The 13,142-nt window shown below is 39.9% G+C and overlaps 1 protein-coding gene across 1 annotated transcript in view; it reads right to left on the bottom strand.

Annotated features, from left to right (window-relative positions):
- The window catches only part of CATSPERE (catsper channel auxiliary subunit epsilon), a 145,878-nt gene that overhangs the window by 112,664 nt on the left and 20,072 nt on the right, over positions 1 to 13,142 (bottom strand). The window contains exon 5 of the mRNA XM_059145383.1: positions 12,001 to 12,071. Coding sequence (XP_059001366.1) covers positions 12,001 to 12,071 — 71 coding nt within the window. The remainder of the gene's footprint in view (positions 1 to 12,000; positions 12,072 to 13,142) is intronic.

The raw sequence follows: 13,142 nt of genomic DNA, 5'->3' as shown, positions 1-13,142 counted from the left end.
GGATGCTTAAGAGTCAACTTAAGAAACTTCAACATAGTGGAACAAAAACCTGAGAACAACTGCAAAAAAAAGGAAGAAAGAATGCGTCATTTTGTCCCGATCCCCCCCATCCACCAACCTGACACTGCTCAGTGCCAAGAGGCAACTCACTGACCAGAGAGTTCCCCTCCCCAGGAAAGGGAGAGGGACCAGCTTCTCCAGTCTTTCTGGGTATTTCCATGAAGGACCTGCTTTGGTTTCACCCACCCAGGGACCAACAGAGCTGAGATGTATAGAGATGACTAGGAACAAGGAAGAAGGGCAGGGGCCGCCCAGTATCAGCGACCAGGGTTCCCGGTGACTTGCTCTTTACAGAGGACCTGGCAACTTTCCCCATAGAAGAAACCAGTGATCAGTACAGCCACCATGGATCCCTGTGGATTTCACTGGTTTTTAACCCACAGGTTTTTGCATTTGCAGATCCCAGCTGCTTGTGTGCCTTCTCATTCCCTTCCCCTCACCCGTGCCAGAGAATGGGATCCACACAGGCAGCTAGCCCCTGCCTCTGCAGCTGTGCTAGTGCAAGAGGCAGCTTTGAACCCCACCCCTTGTGGGTGCCTGGGGTTAGCTTCTCCAAATGTGCACCTATAGGCCCCCCAGCCCGACTTCCATTACTTGTTCTGCTACCGTGAGCATGTCTGTGGTAAGCCCTGCAGCTGTTGGAATGCATCCCAATGGTCAAGGCTCTCAATGCTGTTTGTGAGCCCAGACCTGGCCCTGTCTCCTCTCACTGGCCTCCACTACTGTGCCAGCATCTATGGTGAGACACCACAGCCAAGGAGAGCACATAGATGGTCAGGGCTCCTACAGCTGCTAGTGTGCCTGCATTCACCTGGCCCTTGCCCTCAACACGACGTGCATGTCTGAAACTGACCCCTACCAGTACACAAAAAACTACAGTAGGCCCCCACATCTGAGTATGTGCACACCACTGGCTTGGGCCACTAGCACTTCCTGCTCTGGCCCCTAGTCCCTGGAGCTGGAGTTGCTACTGAGAACCCTACCAGCCCTTGCAGTTGACTATGGAGACTACACCATACTCACCAACTACCACACAGTTGCTGATGCTATGGACCCCACTGGTCTGGGCTAATGAGACATCATGGCTCCCAGAACCCAAAGATGCCGCATGCCCCTGTCATGCCTTACCTCATGAGACCTGGGGTCATAATATGCTCTATCCTGGGGTGAAGGTTTTCCTTAGCAAAATCAGTCTTCCAAAGTTTGGAAGAGGTGACTGCTTTTTCAGATATGTAGAGACTTATGTAAAGCTAAAGGAACATCAAGACTCAGGTTATCCTGACACCACCAAAGGAACACAATAAAGTCCAGTAATGGATCCCCAAAATGGAAAGAAGTACCCTAAAAAGGAATTAAAAATAACAGGTCTAAAGATGTCCAGAGAGGTATAAGAGAACAAAGATCAACAATTCAATGGAATCAGAAAAACAGTAGAAGAACAAAATGAGAAGTTCAAAAATAGAAAACATAAAACAAAACAAAACCAAACCCAGAAATTTTGGAGCTAAGGAACGCACTGACTACACTGAAAGATTTACAAGAGAGCCCCAACAGTAGGCTGGACCAAACAGAAGAAAGAATCGGTGAACTCAAAGGCAGATTATTTGCAATAACCCAGTTCAGAAAATAAAATAATAATAATAATAAAAATGAATGACCAAAGCCTGTGAAACTTATGGGATACCATTAAGAGACAATCTAAGCATCACTGAGGTCTCAGAAAGGAAGAGAAGAAACCTAAAGATAAAATGGCTGACAACTTCCCAAAAGTAGGAAAAGATTTGATATTCAAGTCCATAAGGCTGTCACCCCAAAATTTTAATCAAAAATTTTGGTCTCCACAACCATTATAATAAAACTATCTAAAACCAGAGACAAAAACAGAATTTAAAGCACCAGGAGAAAAACAAAATCCTCTCATACAAAGGAATGCCCCTTAGCTAAATAGTGCATTTCTCAGCAGAAATTTTATGTGTTAGTCAAGCAGGAGAGGATATATTCAAAGTACTAAAAGGAAAAACTGCTAACCAAGAACACTTGCCCAGTGAAACTGCCCTTCAGAAATGAAGGCGAGATAAAGACCTTCCCAAACAAATAAAAGTTGAGGGGGTTTATCACCACTAGACTTGCTTTATAAGAAATACTGAAAGGAGTTCTCCAAGCTGAAATAAAAGACCTCTAAGAAGTAAAAAGAAACTATGAAAATATATAACACACTACTACTAGGTAAGTATATAGTGAGATTCGGAATAAGTTAAAATCTTAACAAGGTGGTGTGTTAGTCATTTACCGTTAGTACAGAGGTTAAAGGACAAAATTATCAAAAATAGCTCTAGCTACAGTAATCTGATAACGGATACACAACATAAAGAGATGTAGAGTTCTGGGAGGATGGCAGAATCAGAGGATCCCGAACTCACTACATCCCACAGACACACTGAGATAACAGCCACATGAGTGCAACTAACATAGAAAATGACCCAAAGACTGGCAGAACATATATTCCACAGTTAATCACAGAGGTGAGGCCAAATCGAAAGGGTAGAAGGGGCAGACACGTAGCTGGGAGCCAAACACTTTGGAGAGATTAACCACAAACAGGAGGGACCACAAGCATGGCGAAGCAAGAGCATCCAACTCCACACCGGGCACCCCAGGTATGGGGCACCCAAACTGGGAAGACAAGGATCCATGACATTTGGCTCTAAAAGCCAGTGGGGCTCAATTTCATGAATTTTTATAATCAGCAGGGCTTACCTCTGAATACTATAAAAATCAGGGGGCTTAGCTCCAGGCAAGCCAGAAGGCAATAGGAAAGAGAAACCCTTAAAGACCCAGCATAATAAATCACCCAGCCACAATACAACCTAGAAGCAGCAATTTGGAAAGGGCCTGAAGTATATGGTAGATTTATTTACTGAGGTGTGGATTTATTTACTAACCTCCGAATGTGTGCTGGAGGGGCAGGGAGGATCTTTAGGAGACTTCTCCAAGAACAAAAGAGCTGGTAGGCACCATTTCCCCGCCCTCCCCCCCTCCCCCCCTGCCCCCCCCCCCCCCCCCGCCCGCACCACCGAACACAATGCACACATGTTGCTAACACGGCGCCGCGCTCTGCCTCCACGCTCTTCTGAGTCTCCACTCCATCCCATCCACCTCACTTGGCGTCCCTTCGAAGTGGCTCCTGCCCCACCAAACCTTGCAAAAGCAGTCTTGGCAGGGACAAGTGGCTTTCCAAAGTGACTCCACTCTTGGGGAGAGAGGAAGAGTAACCCCCCCCCCCCACACACACGTTCCCATAGTCCCAGCTGAACCTTGTCGTTGGCAGTGTAGAATGAGTGCCCTACTGGTCACCGTCACTGCATCGCCAGCACATGTACTGGGGGAAGGCATCCTTTCTGAGTGTGCCTCCACTTACCAACAAAACACTCTCAGGGGCAGCACAGGAAGAGAGTCCTGCAGTTCAGTGTGACTGCAGCACCCGCAGAAAGACTGGGGGCAAACTTTGAATCTCATTGTCAAGTTCACCCACCAACAAGAGCCTCCCAAGGGACAGGCAGGGAGAGCACCCTGCAGGCTGGTGAGGGAGCAACCCCAGCAAATGGAAAGGAGGCAGGCAGCTGGTCTAACTGCCAGATCCACCCACCAATGAAGGCCTCTCAGGATAAGGCAGGGTGGGTGTCCTGTAGGTTGGGGAGACCACAGCTGAGGGTAGGCATCCACTCTCACTTCTGAAACTACCAAACTGCAAGTCCACAGTGGCTCCAGATTGGTCCTAAAGGACAAGGGACAGAATAAGGCCTAAGTCCCACTGGGTACACCCACAAAAGGCAAAAGTGAGCCAATGCAGCTGACTGGACTGAAGGCAAATGTGGCTCAGCCACAACAGTAGGGCACACACGACCCACACAGGAGACATCCCTGAAGTGCCTGGTAATGGCAAACCTAATGGTGGCATCCAAAAATCAAAAACCTTTAATAGACACAATAAATGAAGAGAATGGGATCCAAGTACATTGCTAAAGAAAGCCATCAAACAACAGGGGGATTGAGCAAAAGGAAAAGGAAGGAACCAAGAGGAACTACGAAAACAACCATAAAATAAGTAACAAGCTGGCAGTAAGTACACACCTACCAATAGTTACTTTAAATGTTAAAAAAAAAAAAAAAAAAAAAGGTAAGTGCTCCAATCATTGGTGTCAAAAGACACAGGGAGACTGAAAAGATAAAAAGGTAAGATGCATCTATATGCTGCCTACAGCAGACTCACTTTAGACACATGCAGACTGAAAGTGAAGGGATGGAAAAACCTTTATCATGCAAATGGAAAAAGAAAGCTGAGGTGGCAGTACTTATATCAAACAAAATAGACTTTAAAACAAAGACTAACAAGGGGCTCCTGGGTGGCTCAGTCAGTTAAGTGTTTCCCTTTGGCTCAGACCACGATCCCAGTGTCCTGGGATTGATCCCCGAGTTGGGGTCTCTGCTTGACAGGGTGTTTGCTTCTCCCTCTCCCTCTGCCTGCTGCTCCCCCTGTTTGTACTTGCTCAATCTCTTTCTTTTTGTCAAATAAATAAGTAAAATTTTAAAAAAGAAAAAACAAAGACTAACAAGAGAAGGACATTGCATCATGATAGAGGATACAATCAAAAAGAGGACATAACAATTGTTAATATTTATGCACCCAATATGAGAGTACCTAAGTATAGAAAGCAACTATTAACAGACATAAAGGAAGAAACTGACAGTAACACAGGGACAGAAGGAGACCTTGACACCTCACTTACATCCATGGGTAGGTCACAGAGACAGAAAAGCAACAAGAAAACAGTGGCTTTGAATGACACATTAAACCAGATGGCTCTATCAGATGTTCAGAACATTCCATTCCAAAACAGCAGAATACCCATTCTTTTCAAGAGCCTAGTGCACATTTTACAAAATAGATCACATGTAAGACAGCAAATCAAGTCCCAATAAATTAAAAAAAGACTGAAATCATATCGTGCATTTTTCATGATCACAGTGGTATGTATGAAACTAGAAATGAATCCCAAGAAAAAAATCCAGAAAGGACACAAATACATGGAAGCTAAGTAATATACTACTGAACAATAAATGTTTCAATAAAGAAATCAAAGAGGAAATTAAAAAATATAAGGAGACAAATAAAAATGAAAACACAATGGTCCAAAATCTTTGGGATGAAGCAAAATCTGTTCTAACAGACCTAACTCAAAAAAATAAGAAAGATGCCAAATAAACATGCCAACCTTACACCTAAAGGACCTAGAAAAAGAAGTACAAAGCACAAAGCCAGTAAAAGAAAGAAAATATTAAGATTAGAGCAGAAATAAATAAAATCAAGACTAAAAAACCAATAGGACAGATCAATAAAATCAGGAGCTGGTTCTTTGAACATATCAACCAAATTGATAAGCCTTTAGCTGGAGTCATCAAAAGAACAGACAGACACATACGCATACACGGAGGGAGAGAGGAGAGAGAGAGAACTGAAAATCAGAAAAATCAGAAATATAGGAAGAGAATTAACATCCAGTATCAAAGAAATACAAAGAATTATAAGAGAATATTATGAAAAATTATATGCCAATAAATTGGACAACCTAGAATGGATAAATTCCTAAAAACATAACCTTTCCAAAACTGAATCAAGAAGAAATAGACAATTTCAACAGACCAATTACTACACTGAAATTGAATCTGTAATAAAAAAAAACTCCCAAAGACAAAAGTCCAGGACAGATAGCTTCACAGTGAATTCATGGTACTTCACGGTAAATTCTACCAAACATTTAAAGAAGTAATAGCTATTTTTCTCAAACTATTCCAAAAAATAGAAAAGGAAGAAAAGTGTCCAAATGCATTTGAGGCCAGCACTGCCCTGATACCAAAGCAGATAAAGACAAAAGAGAACTACAGGCCAATATCTCTGCTTACAGATGTAAAAATTCTCAACTAACAAATCCAATAATACATTTAAAAAATTATTCACCACGATCAAGTAGAATTTATCCTGGGATGCAAGGGTGGTTCAGTATTCACAAATCAATCAACATTACATATCACATTAACAAGAGAAATGATAAAAACCATATCATCATCTCAACGGATGTAGAAAAAGCATTTGACAAAGCATAACATTCATTTATGATAAAAACTCTCAACAAAGTAGATTTAGAGGGAACATACCTCAGCATAATAAAGGCCATTTATGACAAACCCATAGCTAACGTAATACTCAATGGTGAAAAACTGAAAGCTTTCCCTCCAAGGTCAGGAACAAGACAAGGATGTCCACTCTCATTGCTTTTATTCAACAGAGTACTAGAAGTCCTGGGCACAACAATCAGACAAGAAAGAGATCAAAGGCATACAAATCAGCAAAGAAGAAGTAATACTGTCAATATTTCCAGATCATATGACACTACATACAGTAAACCCTAAAGACTCCACCAAAAAGTATTAACAAATTCAGTAATGTTTCAGGATACAAAATTAATATACAGAAATCTGTTGCATTTCTAAACAGTAATCATGAGATAGCAGAAAGAAAAATTAAGAAAATAATCCCATTTATAAATACAACCAAAAATAATAAAATATCTAGGAATAAACTTAACCAAGGAGGGGAAAGACCTATGCTCTGAAAACTGTAAAACACTATTGAAAGAGATTGAAAAGGACACAAATACATGGAAAGGTAGCCCATATTCATGGGTTGGGAGAACCAATATTGTTACAATGTCTACACTACCCAAAGCAATCTACAGATTTAGTGGAATCACCATCAAAATACCAACAATGTTTTCCACAGAACTAGAACAAACAATCCTAAAATTTGTGTGGAACCACAAAAGATTCCAAATATACAAAGCAATCTTGAGGTAGAAGAGCAAAGCTGGAGGTATCACAATTCTAGATTTCAAGATATACTACAAAGCTGTAGTAATCAATACAGTACGGTACTGGCACAAAAACAGACTCACAGAGCAATAGAACAGAACAGACAGCCTAGAAATAAACCCATGCTTTTATGGTCAATTATTTTTGACAAAGGATGCTAAAATATACAATGCAGAAAGGATAATCTCTTCAACAAATAGTGCTGGGAAAACCGGACAGCTACAGGTAAAGGAATGAAACTGGACCACTTTGTTTTACCATACACAAAAATAAACTCAAAATGGATTAAAGACCTAAATGTGAGACTTGAAACCATAAAACTCCTAAAAGAAAACACAGGTAGTAATTTCTTTCTTATCAGCAGTAAAACATTTTCATAGATATATCTCCTTAGTTGAGGAAACAAAAGCAAAAATAAAACTATTGAGATTACATCAAAGTAAAAAGCTTTGACACAGCAAAGGAAACCATCAACAAAATAAGAAGGCAGCCTACTGAATAATAGAAGATATCTGCAAGTGATATGTCCAGTAACAGTTATAACTAAAATATACAAAGCAATACAAACAGTAATATCCAAAATATTAAATAACCTAACACCATAAAAATCCAAATAATCCCATTAAAAAATGAGCAGAGGACCCAAATAGATATATTTCCAAAGAAGACGTATGGATGGCCAACAGAGAGACATGAAAAGATGTCCAACACCATTAATCATCAGGAATATGCAAATCAAAACCACAATGAGATATTGCCTCACATCTGTCAGAATTGTTAGAACAAACAGCTCAAAGTTAGCAGAAAAATAGAAATAACAAAGATCAGGGGCACCTTGGGTGCCTCAGTCGTTAGGCATCAGTCTTCAGCTCAGGTCTTGATCCCAGGTCCTACAATTGAGCCCTGCATCAGTCTCCCTGCTCAGTGGGAACCCTGTTTCTCCCTCTCCCACGCCTTGTTCCCTCTCTTGCTGTGTCTCTGTCAAATAAATAAATAGAATATTTTTAAGAAGAAAGAAAGAAAAAGCATAGTTATTGGAAAGGGATAAACAAAACCACCATTATCTGCAGGTGATGTGATTTGTAAAAATTAGGTTGTGGAATATAAAAATTAATATTCTATACAACAGGAAGGTCTGGTTAGAAAATGCAACTTTAAAAAATTGAGTATAGGGACGCCTGGGTGGCTCAGTTGGTTAAGTGGCTGCCTTTGGCTCAGGTCATGAGATCGAGTCCCACATCGGGCTCCTTGCTCAGCAGGGAGCCTTCTTCTCCCTCTGCCTCTGCCTGCCATTCTGTCTGCCTGTGCTCACTCACTCTCTCTCTGACAAATAAATAAAATCTTAAAAAAAATAAAAAAATAAAAAATTGAGTATAATATCAACAAAATTATAAAGCATCTTGGAATAAGTCTAACAAAGATGTCCAGGCACTTACATGAAAAACTATAAAATTTTATTGGCAGACATGTAAAAAGACCTAAATAAATGGGAGTTATATATTATTCTTGAGCTGAAAGACTCTTCAAATTGATTAAAATATTTAGACCAATTATAAAAATCCCTACTAAAGTTGTTGTGGAATTTGACAAACCAATTCTAAAAAATCACAGGCAGTTAAAATGGGCCCAGTACATAGCTAAGAGATGCCTGAAGAAGGTCAAGAGTTAGGTTCAGAGTCCGGTACTGGCACTGCCTCTTATCGAGATTTGCAAATGAAACCATAGTAATAAAGATAATGTAGTATTGATTTAAGGAGCATAGCCAGCTGGGGAGAAACCTGCATTCATGGAAAACTGATCTATGACAAGGTAGGTATTATTGGTAAATACCTTATTCAATAACTGGGTCTGGTAAAATTAATTATTCATGAAAAAAACCCATAAAATTGGATCCCTATTTCAAAGCACATGCAAAAACTAATTCCAGATGGATTAAGAACTTTCAGAAAACAACGTAGAAGTCTATTTTTACAAACTTGGAGGAAAAGATTTCTTAAATTGATTTAAAAATTCACAAACACATTTAAGGTTAAGAGTTGATAAATTCTACAACAGGAAGGATATTAGTTATCAGTAGAGTCATAAGAAGTGAAAAGTTGCATAAACTAGGATAAAATTCTTTTAAGATACATGTTGAAATGTATAGATAATGTCCTAGTAATTAAAATGCAATGAAATCTTATAAATTATTATGAAACATAAAAATAAAAAATGGGTAAAAATATTCATTTAACAGAAAGGGAAAAAAAATTCCTCATGAATAACTGAAAATATGCTCGATAGTTATCAGGGAAATGCAAAAAAGCACAATGGCATAATTTCACACCTACCAGACTGACAAATTAAAAAATCAGATTATATTAAGAGTTGGTGAGGATATGGCCCAATGGTAACTTCTATCCACAGCTGGTGGAGGCTACGTAGATTAGAACTATCTTTTCAAAAAGAAATTGGGCACTAACTAGTAAAGCTGAGCGAATGCATATCCTACTTTTAGTCGGTTCTACCTGTAGGTCTATATCCTAGAGAAACTTTGATTTATGTGCATTAGAGTGGTACGTCCTAAGCAGTAATGTACAAACAATGTCTATAGGATCTTGTTAAAATGCACAAAATGATTTAGGAGCTTGGGAATGAAGCCCCAGATTCTGCATTTCTTTCTTTCTTTCTTTCTTTTTTTAAGGTTTTATTTATTTGACAGACAGAGATCACAATTAATCAGAGAGGCAGACAGAGAGAGAGGAGGAAGCAGGCTCCCTGCTGAGCAGAGAGCCCAATGGGGCTCGATCCCAGGACCCTGAGATCATGACCTGAGCCAAAGGCAGAGGCTTTAACCCACTGAGCCACCCAGGTGTCCCTCTGCATATCTAAGTAACAGATTTTAAGGTTCCCATCATGTTCTATTTCTTCACTTGTGTGATGACTACTGGGGTACTAGTTTCATTTTATTCTTTAAATGGTATTTTTACAGGTGACAGACTATGAACATTTCTACCACCTATGTAATAGGAAAACATTTAGCTCCCTCTGAGTTCTCTCTTCTTGGCTTTGGATTTTACTTTCACAATCCATAACCAGATCAGGGTAATCTGGAGGCTCATCTCTTTTACTAGCTCTTGGGGCTCAGTGTGTGTGAGACTGGAGATGTGGGAAACTGGCTATAAATGCCTTTTTTTTTTTTTTTTTTTGCAGATTCTCTTTTCTGATGGTCCCATGGTCCATACCTGGGGGAAGCAGAAAATAGCCCATTTGGCCAGAAAAGCAGGTTCTATTCTCTAGTTCAGCTGCACCAGGAATTTTTATCTCCACATTTTCCATTGTCTATATTCCAGTTGGTTCAAAATCCATAGGAGAAAGCTGGTAATATAATAAATACTTTTAAAATTAATGCCCACAAACATAAAACCCTCCCTGAATCTTAAATAATGATGACTGCGCAGAATGAAGGCTTATGTATATCTCTTTTTAATGTCCTTGTCTTCACTCTATGAGCACCCCAAAACTCTGACACTGTCTTTATTTCTGTTAATTTTTCTTAAACATTTTTATTTATTTATTTGACAGAGAGAAATCACAAGTAGATGGAGAGGCAGGCAGAGAGAGAGAGAGAGAGGAGGAAGCAGGCTCCATGCTGAGCAGAGAGCCCGATGCAGGACTTGATCCCAGGACCCTGAGATCATGACCCAAGCTGAAGGCAGCAGCTAACCCACTGAGCCACCCAGGCGCCCCTACAACAACTATGCTTTCTTGAAGATACGAGTATCTTGACTGATTCTGCCTGGGTCATGTGTCAATCCTCACCAAATCACTGTGGCCCCGGAAACGTGAGTGTGTGGAGTTAGTACCATATAAATCACATGAAATTAATTTATCACAGGATAGGGGAGGGATAGTTCTCCCAAAGGAAAGAAAGTTGGGTAGACAAAAAGAAATAGACACATCACAGTCTTCTGGAGAGCCGGGACACGTAAGACAGTTGTTTGTATTCTATACAGGATATTGTTCTATACAGGATATTGCCTTGACTTTGACAGTAAAAAATATTTGGATTCACTGATGCTTTTAAGTGTCAAACAATTTTGTAATGCAGTTAATTATCTTCCCTTGTTCCAGTTTTCCCTTTTTTTTTTTTTTTTTAATTTATTTGACAGAGAGAGAGAGAGACATCACAAGTAGGCAGAGAGGCAGGCAGAGAGAGAGATGGGAAGCAGGCTCCCTGCAGAGCAGAGAGCCTGATGTGGGGCTGGATCCCAGGACCCTGAAATCAGGACCTGAGCCAAAGGCAGAGGCTTAACCCACTGAGCCATGCAGGTGCCCCCAGTTTTCCCTTTTTAGTTATGTTCACTCACTCTCATGTTAAAATGGGTTTGAGAAACTATCCAAAACAAAGAGCATCCTTTTGGAACAGTGTGTATATAATGAAAATCAAAGAGCCCAGTAGCCTAAAAACCAGTCAAATCCCAGTGCTATCTTTTAGTAGCTGTATATTTTTATACAAATTATTTAACCTATCCAAACTCACTTTTCCTTATTTATAAAATAACAATAATAATACTTACAGTCATGTGTTTGTTATGAAAATTGAAAGAGATAATTTACATAAAGTCTGAACATTAGAATTGTAATGTTCAAATGGTTTCTACTGTTACTTTTAATGTTTATTCCCCAACAGTAGTTTGGCATCTTATTTGAGGATATCTTGATTGGTAAGTGAAAAGTTTATATGAAAATAATAATGCAAATAATCCGTTTGTGGTTAATTCAAAGTTAAAGCTAAGCACTCTTTTTTAAAAAAATATTCTATTTATTTGAGAGAGAGCGAGCGAGCACGAGCAGGGGGAGGGGCAGGGGGAGAAGCAGACTCCCCATTGAGCAGGGAGCCCAACTTGGTACTCAATCCCAGAACCCTAGGATCATGATGAAGGCAGACGCTTAACTGACTAAGCCATCCAGACACTCGAAGCTTAATACTCTTAAAAAGCTTTGTATTCAATATTACATTACATTACTTACATAACTTTAAGATACCACAGAAAACACATATGGGAACTGTCCACAGACAAATTGCGTTCTTCTTCTGTATCCTGAAAGAAAATGGAAAATAAACTAAGATATATAAATGTAACTTTAAAATAAATACACATTTGGATACAAGCATAGGAGTCACAGAGGAACTAAATTAAATATCTAAGATCAGAGGAAGTAAAATGAACAAACTTCAGAATGGAACTAATGAATATTCATATAATACTAGTTCTATTCTTTAGCTACTCTTTGTAATTAAGAATTTACTATCAGGAGTGACAAATTTAGCGTATTGTTTCTGTTATATTTGTCTTTGTGAAATAATGAAACATGTATATATGTGTCTTTTTACCCGGTTCCTGCTAATATTCAGTCTCTGACTCTGGTGCCTGATGCTTCAGTCCTATAGTTCTTATAATCTCCCAAATGACCAGAGGGTCTGACATAGAGCTTTCTTTTGTTCTAATGAGGCAATCCTGGGTGGCCTCCTGGATGGGAACTGGTCCCTATGAAGGCCACACCATCATTAGAAGCTTGGAACTTTTAGCTCAACCTCCCACCCTCTGGAGAGGGGAGAGGAACTAGAAAATGAGTTAATCATTGATCATGCTTATGGGATGAAGCCCCTGTAAAAATCAGAGTGCTTCCAGGTTGGTAAACGCGTCCACTGGCAGGTTGACGCAGCCCAACTCCACGGGCCAGAAACTCCTGTGCTCGGGGCCTTTCCAGACCTTGCCTTAGGCACCTCCTTTCTGGCTGTTCATTTGTATCCTTTATCATATCTTTTATTATTATAACCAGTAAATGGTTTATTGTATTTATATTTATAGTATTTATTATTTATTTATTATTATAACTGGTAAATGTTTCCCTGAGCTCCGTGTGCTGTTCTAGCACATTTTTGAACCTGAAGACAAGGTTGTGGAAACCTTGGTTTATAGCCAGTCAGTCAGGTGACAAACTGGAACCTGCAATTGGCATGTGAAGTGGGACAGTCTTGCGGGACTGCGCCCTTGACTGGTAGGATGTGAAGTTACTCCATGCAGAAGATGCCAGAACTCTGACTCGTAGGATATTCCGCTGGTGTCAGAAACAGTCCGCCTGGAAACCAACCCCCACACCACATCTGC

Source organism: Mustela lutreola, chromosome 14 (genome assembly GCF_030435805.1).
Source record: "Mustela lutreola isolate mMusLut2 chromosome 14, mMusLut2.pri, whole genome shotgun sequence".
NCBI lineage: Eukaryota > Metazoa > Chordata > Mammalia > Carnivora > Mustelidae > Mustela > Mustela lutreola.
This window is presented reverse-complemented; position numbering and strand designations above follow the sequence as displayed.